Source organism: Physella acuta, unplaced genomic scaffold, assembly GCF_028476545.2.
Source record: "Physella acuta isolate Inbredline_101_S28 unplaced genomic scaffold, ASM2847654v3 ptg001743l, whole genome shotgun sequence".
Lineage (NCBI taxonomy): Eukaryota > Metazoa > Mollusca > Gastropoda > Physidae > Physella > Physella acuta.
The window spans coordinates 16,076-24,573 of record NW_026733254.1 but is presented as its reverse complement, the minus strand read 5'-3'; the positions used below and the strand labels follow the sequence as shown (position 1 = coordinate 24,573).

Genomic DNA, 8,498 nt, shown 5'->3' with positions numbered 1-8,498 from the left:
TAACTTGTTTTATTTAGATCTCTACTAGAATAGATCTAGATATTAATAAATTATTTTTTTAAGTTAAAAAAAAAGACGAAACGAGAATATTTATTTATTATATTATATAGGCCTAGATCTACATTAGTTTTTATACTGCTATCAAAGTTTGATTATGTTACAGTTTGATCAGCTGCCTTATCAACAACCTTACTCAATTTTGTTTTCACTTTTCAGCATATTCTATAATTCTTAAAATGTGAACTGAATTTTAATTCAATTCAGTAAATTATCTAGAAATTACTTATTATCAAATATTCTGATTTTTAGAAAGATATAATATAGCACTGATTTTCATGCTGTTTCAATCTTCGTAGAATGGTTAGTTTGTCAAACCAGAATACAGGGGTAAGTATTAGTAAGTAAGTAAGTAAATTACTAAATTCAACTAAATTGGCTAAAATTTAGTAAAATTGCTGATTTCTAAAAAATAAAAGGTAATCTATCGTTTTAGCGTAATCAATTCGGCTGCAGTAGAAATGTGCGGGAGAGGTAACTGATGAATATATTTGTTTAAATAAGTATAATTTAAGTCAAATGTTACAAAACATAACAGATAATTGATTTAATATAACAATCACTGACCAAAACAATTTAAAATATCATGAAACTAACTTTAAACAAGGTGTTTGAGATAAATATTAGCAGATAAAAACAGCGGCCATCTTTCCAAATAAAATTTAGAGTAGTTTCCCTTGATACACATGTCTATTCGTATGTATATTGTGTTGATTTTGTTGTTGAATATACATAGCTGTCTTGTTTAATAAAAGTGGGACAGAGGGCCGTCTTCTTATCTTTAATTTCAATTGAAATTAAGGCTATGTATGTATGTATGTACATCCAAGATCTCAAAGACTTTTGGGAGGTCCAACATTTATTAAACCCTTTTGTACTGATTAACTTGTCAATTATTAGGTCGTCCATATTCTTCATAAATGACGTTGGACTCAAAATATGGGACGGTGTAAAATATTTTTTCAAAAATGATGAAGAATATATTCGTGTTCGTTAGAAATTGTGATTAAGGGTTCGGGTATAGTAGAACTGCGATATGATATTAAATCATCATCTTGCTTTTAGTAACTATTGGGTGAGAGGGAAATCGTCGGGAAAAGTATGACGTCATTTATGGGCGATCCATTTAATTAAGCCTAGTTGTTTTTTTGTCTGTAGACATTAGTCTTAGGCCTACACCTTTTCTGAATTAAGATTATTGTGTTTTTTAAAATAGGTTCAAATTTTAATTAGTTACATTTGAATACCACATGGTTTGTTTTTTTTTTTTTTGGTTTTTTTTTTTTCCTTCTGCTATCATCAGTTTTTTTATTTCTTCAGTAGTCAATGTTTACCCCTCCCCACCACACATTATTACAACAACAAAAAACCACCCACTATATATGTCATAGCGTAGATATATAGAATTAGACTAGACGAGTAGAGGTTACCATAGGACGGTACGAACTTGACAGTAGACGATTTGGTGCGAGAGTATTGTGCGCGTGTTCAATAAAATTTGTGTGGCGTGAGTGTGACGTGAGCATGGTGCGACAATGTACCGATGACGTAAGACGCAACAGTGAAGTTAGTTGGGGGTTAGATATAGTAGAAGACGGACGTATTTTTTTATATTGTACAAATGATCTATAAGTGTGTGTTAATAAAGTTCATGTTATTTCATAAACGAAGTTGTTGACATTGTTAATTAGTGTCTGCGGAACATAAGAGTGATTCCCGTCCTCCTCACGAGTATAATGGTTGCCGTATGAATAGTAGCAAATCAGAATATATTGAGATTATATATAAATCCCCCCCCCCCCCCCCCATCACAATATAGTGATATCTCCCTCTAGAAAAAAAAAAACTAGATGAACCTATAGTTCGTAGGAAAATTAGAATCTATCAATTAAAAAAAAAGAAATACGTCATTTTTCTATACCACGCCGTTTCATCCCCCAATAAGCACAACGTCACAAAGTTCGCGGCGCGTGTGACGTCATTTGTCATTAGGCTAATGTTTAAGAAAAAGATACCGCGTAATTAAAAAAAAATCAAAACAGGCACTAAATGACTATGACGATGAGACTAGCGACATTTAGCCTGACGAATAGATCTAAATGACTTTAGTTCGGTGAATTATATTGGTGTTTAATTTATTACAGTGGCATGATGTTCTCCCTCTACTATACAAATTCACGTGCTTTTAATTTCTGCAACATGCTGCCCTGAGATGTTCGGCTCTAAAATGCCCGTGACACAGCGGCTTCGGTAAATGCATTTAGGCTCCCGGTCCCACCTATAAACGTCTGTCCATTAAGCTCCACGCAAAACGTGTGATTAATATGTGGACATAAGCGGCGCTAGTGGTGGTGTCAACAGGGGCCAAGCTCAGGTCTTAAGCTAAAGGTGCTCCGCACTTCATAAAAGACAAAATTGATGTTCCGATATCGTCGGACTCTGGCGTTTTGCCGACGGCCGTACTCCTAATGCACAGTCTTAGAGGCTGTCCACTGCTAACACTATTTTATGTTAAATTTAAGCCAATACTGAGCTGTGGCTTTACATTAGTTCAGTGGCGTAGCGAGGTCGAGTGTCACCTGGTGCGGCACTTAATGGTGTCTTGGACTCTTGTCGAATATTGTTGCCAGGAGCTACTTGGTTTGAGCCTTATTGTCAGAAGTTATTTCATTTGGAGTCAATATAGTGCGGCTTATTTTCGTCGGTAGGCATTTAGTGGCAGGCCCTTTTTGGCGGGGATGATGTGCTCAGGTTGTTAAACACCGCTTAGGACAATAGGCATGCAATAGTTATGATCATTCGTTATGAACAAATGTATGCATGAAAACGAACGCTTTATGTTCCTCAATTTCATTGAGCACAGCTTTAAAGAAGATTCCAAAATAGACGCATCTCCCCCCCCCCCCCCCCCCCCCCGGACCACCCTGCGTAAGTTGACGGCACATTAGCATAGCATATGTGACATCGTTTATGGATAACACCATATAACTCATTTTGGGTATTTGGTATCAACATTTTGACAACAAAGGTTATTCAAAATGTATATAGGACTTGACATCTACCATAAATGACATCGCACACTTAAGGGGTGGAGTAACTGGTTTTGAGACGACGTTTTACGCGGGAAATGGGAGGGACAAGAAACGTGAAACGTTATGTATTTCGCCAAATACAAAAATGCTGAATATATCGTTTTCATTAGAATTATGGCTTGACTTTTTAACAGGCAGGGCAAAAAGGTAATTTTCGACATTACGACTATTTCGTAACGGCGAAAATGAGGGGGGGGGGGGGTGTTAAGGTGAAGAAAGGTAAAAAAACGGGACGTCATTTATGATTAAATCACTAATTAAAGGAAAAAAGCATGAAAATATTACATGAAAATAGCAAACAAACAATAACATAAACAATAAGAATTAACTCAAACTAATATTTAAATAAACATTAGATATGTAGTGGTAGCTCTATAAAAATAGGGAGTATCTTAATGTGTAAAAATTGCATCTCATAATAATAATTAAATAATTCTAGAACTGATGTTTATTGTCAGTCAATTAAATTGTTTAAAGGGCAGAATTTTAAAAAAAAACGCATGCTTTGTATTTAAACACAAGACTAACGTATTTAATAGCAAACATCAATACATTTCCATACAAATAGAAATTAAAGGGAAATGACTCAAAATAATATTTTCTTAAGATGGCCGCTGTTTTTAATAGCAAATTTAGTATCTGGAACATCGATGTTAAACCTTAATTTCATGACATTTTTATTGATTTAAACCTTAAATGTAGTTTAATATTCAATTATCTTTAGTATTTTAGTAGAATATACTAAAATATATTCATATTTAAGCCATATTTATTAGTTACCTTATCCCTACATTACTAGTGGCGACCGAATTGATTACGCTAAAACGATAGATTACCAAATAAAAATGGTAGGCCTAATCTTAGAATCTATCGTTTTAGGTTAGGTAGATCTACGTAAAATCGCTCGCGACTAGTAATGTGAAAAACAGGTGACTCCTTAACTATAGTATAGTAAATGTCTAAATGAGCATGGTTGCATTTGGTGGAAACATCGCTAGTCTTCATTTATTACTGAAAAGTTTTAGGCCAAATTAAATTGTTAAATAACAGGTAGATCTACATATGCGTTTTGAGTATTTTCACGAAATTTCTCTAGAATCCATAATTCTAAAAATTAAAATAGTTAGGTCTATCACAGGAATGGGCCTAATTATAATATGGCAGATTCTACCTGAAAGAAGATGCACATGTTTGTTGAGTTTAGGCCTATGTGTTGCCTTGATGGAACAGGGATTAATACGATAAATACTTAAATAGTATATTTAAATAGTAATAAATAGGCTGTTAAAATAGATTTTTTTTTTTAATGTATTTTATACTTCAATTATAGACTAGATCTCCTAACTACTTCTCAACTACACAGTACAGATAATTTTGTCAGAAGAATACAGAAGAATAAGTCTAGAAATGAAAAATTCATCAATGATAATTTATGCCCATTATATAAAAATAACAGCAGTTAAAAATAATAAAATCATTGGTATTGCATAAATGAAAAAAATTCAGAAAATTAGTAAATTTAAAGCTTAGTGAGTTTTGCTATTAAGTAAGCTATTTCATTTGGAGCAGGATGGTACAGTGTCTGGTAAGTTTTTTTAACCTGGGTCCAAGTAGCCATGGTTCACTGTGTGTAAACTGTGGTCTACCTTTTGTTTTTTGCATCACTTAAATGTGTATGTTAGATTTAATTATTGTCATTCCAGAGCTACTTTGGGTTTTCTGACAATCGGTCAGCCATGTACTCGACCAACAGTTCTGATGATGATCTAATTGTTGACCACATAGAGCTGATATCAGGTCCAGAGATTAACCATCGATCAATAAAGACAACATGGGCTATAGTTTTAGCCAAGATATTATATGTAAGTCACCATATTATCATTTTCTGATTGAATAAAATAAAAATAAATATCCATTTATTTATTTTTTTAAGCGTAATACAAAGACCCAAAATTTTAAAGACCTCAGTTTGTCATTTTAATGTAAAGTTTACCTTTTCAAATTACCTTAATACCCAGTGTTTCTTTTCAGATTGCACTAACTGTGTCAGCTTATCTGGTACCATTCTTCTGTGGTGAAGCCAACCTCAAATGCGGGGAGGATTCTATTTCTTTGACACTATATATTCATGGAGGGATGTGGTTTATCCTGTTTGGGCTTGATAAATATTTTCTAATGAAACATAATGAAAGCAGGCTAAATGGATATTTGGATTTTTACAGGACAACTCAAAACCTTCGACGGATGCCTTTCATGATCAACTCTTGTGGTAAAAAAAAATTTGACCTCTTTTTTTCTTGAATTTAGCCTGATAATTAATTTTTTGTCTATTGATAAGTGTTTCAAAATGGATATCTGTCTCTAAATTTTAAAGCACTGTTGATTTTTTTATTCACAATTTACTAAATAAAAAAACTATTTAGTTGTTTTTTATTTTACATTCCAGCCAATGCAGTTATTGTTGTAGTGATGAAAATTCTTGATAATCATTGTGGACAAGATGGAAAATGTACATTCCTAAATAAAATTATATATATTCAAATTGTGGTCAGTGTTGAGTGTGCAATGGCACTCATTTTTTTGGTCATCTACTTAGGTGAGTTACACGGTTGATTCTAATTGTGTAATTTTGTTCAATAGCAATGCTTAGTAAAGTTTTATATTTATTATTGTCAATCATGTATTTTCAGTTCACACCGTGAAGTTTAATAATAAAAAAGCATTGCCAGATGTAACACAGGAAGAGTTGATGACAAGTTTTGTCAATTCCCATTCTTCTGCAGATTTAGGCTTTAGGTTGGTGGACTGTTTATTAGCATTACTGTTAAAGCTATAATTGCAAAACAAGTAGGTTATCTTAAAAGATGTACATCACTTAAAGTTCATTAATTTTTACCTTTATTGATTCAAATTATCATTCTCTGTTGCAAAATTTTATTTCCAGCTGTTAACACAAACATATTTCAGTTTGTTTGTTTTAAGCGTTGTAATAATTGTTAACTAGTTAAATATAGGGGAAATCAGAGAGCAAAGTTATTCATAGATTAGAAATGAGGGTTAAATGATGGGCATAAAGTTTGTTCTTCATTCTAATAAAAAAAAACATGCTATATACTCGTCAGGAATGAAAATTATAAAGATCAAGTGATGGAGAAACAAGCTGACATGATAAGGTATCTGAGGCAACATACTGAAACATTGGCCAAGAAGAATTTAACTCTTCAGGGAGAGATAAATAAGCTGAAAGGAGTGCGAAGAGAAGGAAGCGTACATGGTGCATTTTAGTTTTTCTCAATTTATTGTATAAATATTACCAGTTTATTGTGTCTTAAAATAATATACATACCATTTTTATTATTGGGAACTTTTACAAGAATTCATATGGGTAAAATGACTGTCATTACAACCTAACTAAAGATCAATCTGCATTTATTCTCATACATTTCATTGTCTTCTGTTTATTTCACTACTTCCATTACACAGAATCTAATACATTGTTGGATATAATGGTATTTTTTATGTGCTCACACATTGATTGCATGCATGACTTTTGCTCTGTTTATTCAGGTGATTATGTCTATGAATTAGCCTCTGTTACTTCTTAATTCTATTTGGCATCTTAATAAATAATCAATTATGGTAACTGTGTTTAAGATATGAGTAAACAAAAGTCAGATGATGCTTTGGTTAATAAAATGATATTTATATTGATGACAATTTATTAAATGAGACACATTTAATTTTTCTGTAAACTATTTTGAATAAGGAATGTGATACGTATTATGTTTAATAAAATCTGTTAGTGTGTTTAAAATTAAAAGGGCATTGTGTTGCTCTACTAATACAGCAAGATATAGTACAACTGTGTTGTAAAGGAGGAATTTCATGTGCTATAAACAATAAATATCTCTAAAATGTCATTGTTAAACATAAGATTTTACTTTTTGTTTTTTTTTTACTTTTGTGTATTGTTATTTTTAAACACCATGACAACTCCTATTTAAGCAAAAAATGAAATATAGCTTTTAAACAGTAATTGTCTTGTTTTTTTTTTTTTATCATTTGAAAGCTGAAGCTTCATGTTGAGGCAGTGCAGTGAAATAAAATGATATTGTGTGCAAAGATTTTCCGCCCTGTAAAGTGTGATGCTTAATATCACATCTTATAAAAATAGTTTAGTTCCATTTGTTTCTTCTTGCATAAATTATTCCATGCTATTGCATTTTTTTTAGTTGAATACTAAAGCGTGTGAAGGATACAAACTAAGAGCGTGATCACTTAAAGTTTAAATTATTGAAATAAAATACCTTTTCATTAATTCAATTATGCTGCAAGCATTTTTAAAATAAAAGCCTAAAGCTACTCTTCTGAATGTTTTATATAAGAGAACACATCACATGAATTCTAATTTCATATTTTCACAAATAAAAAATTAGAGGTACTGTACAATGTTTGAAATTAATGTTTTTAATTTAGTAGTTCATCCAATGAATGTATTGAGTCCTTAAGTGTTTAGTTACAACAAAGATTTCTTATTAAGCCTACAATTCGATAAGCTCTAATTTATTTAGTTTACGTCCATAGTTTACTATTTGGTTGCCTGTACAGTTAGGTACAAACTTGTATTTTTAACACGTTTTTATTAACTCAGCTTTGCGTTTGTGTGTTTGTTGTTAAAATTGACATCGAAAATTAGCCCACTTCTGATTGTTCTATAGTTCTGAAATTTGGCATGCAGGTTACTTTCGCCTAACAATTTCAGATGCAATCATAAAAACTAGCAATTAGAGACCGTAATTAGCTTAATTTAATTACGCCCTAAGGACCATAAAATTGAGGACATGATTTCTAAAGATACCGACAAGACTGAAGACCTATTGACACAGTTACTTCGGCCCCAATCGATGTGAGCGCGCTGGCCGTGATCGTATAGTGGTTAGTACTTCGCGTTGTGGCTGCGACAACCCAGGTTCGAATCCTGGTCGCTCAAGATTTTTAGTCCGTGTATTTATAAACACTTAGTCAAGTCATACAATTGGATAAAGTAGAAAATAAACTATATAAAAAACTTTTTTTAAAAACCACGTTTTTCATGTGTAGCAACGGACTAAAAAGGAGAAAATAAAATACTTAAAAAAAACTTTTTAAAAAACCACGTTTTTCTTGTGGACTAAAAAGTAGAAAATAAATTTTCATACATTTGATGACAAAAAACGTACCCACGTTTTTTGTCATCAAATGTATGAAAATTTATTTTCTACTTTTTAGTCCACAAGAAAAACGTGGTTTTTTAAAAAGTTTTTTTAAGTATTTTATTATTACAAGCTAGCATGCCCATCCCCGCGTGTT

General features: G+C 32.0%; 1 protein-coding gene across 1 annotated transcript; it reads left to right on the top strand.

Annotated features, from left to right (window-relative positions):
* Positions 1–166: 166 nt before the first annotated feature.
* Positions 167–7,736, top strand: LOC131930236 (transmembrane protein 192). The gene is made up of 6 exons (XM_059286648.1): positions 167–387; positions 4,853–5,011; positions 5,181–5,418; positions 5,596–5,745; positions 5,840–5,945; positions 6,272–7,736. The coding sequence occupies exons 1-6, from the start codon at positions 358–360 to the stop codon at positions 6,432–6,434; spliced, it is 846 nt and encodes a 281-aa protein (XP_059142631.1). The 5' UTR covers positions 167–357; the 3' UTR covers positions 6,435–7,736.
* Positions 7,737–8,498: the final 762 nt, after the last annotated feature.

Excerpts from the sequence above, each read along its gene's own strand:
- LOC131930236 (XM_059286648.1), top strand. The coding sequence starts at position 358 with ATGGTTAGTTTGTCAAACCAGAATACAGGG. Across the intron at positions 388-4,852 it reads TGTCAAACCAGAATACAGGG|AGCTACTTTGGGTTTTCTGA; the intron begins GTAAGTATTAGT and ends TTGTCATTCCAG. Across the intron at positions 5,419-5,595 it reads TTTCATGATCAACTCTTGTG|CCAATGCAGTTATTGTTGTA; the intron begins GTAAAAAAAAAT and ends TTTACATTCCAG.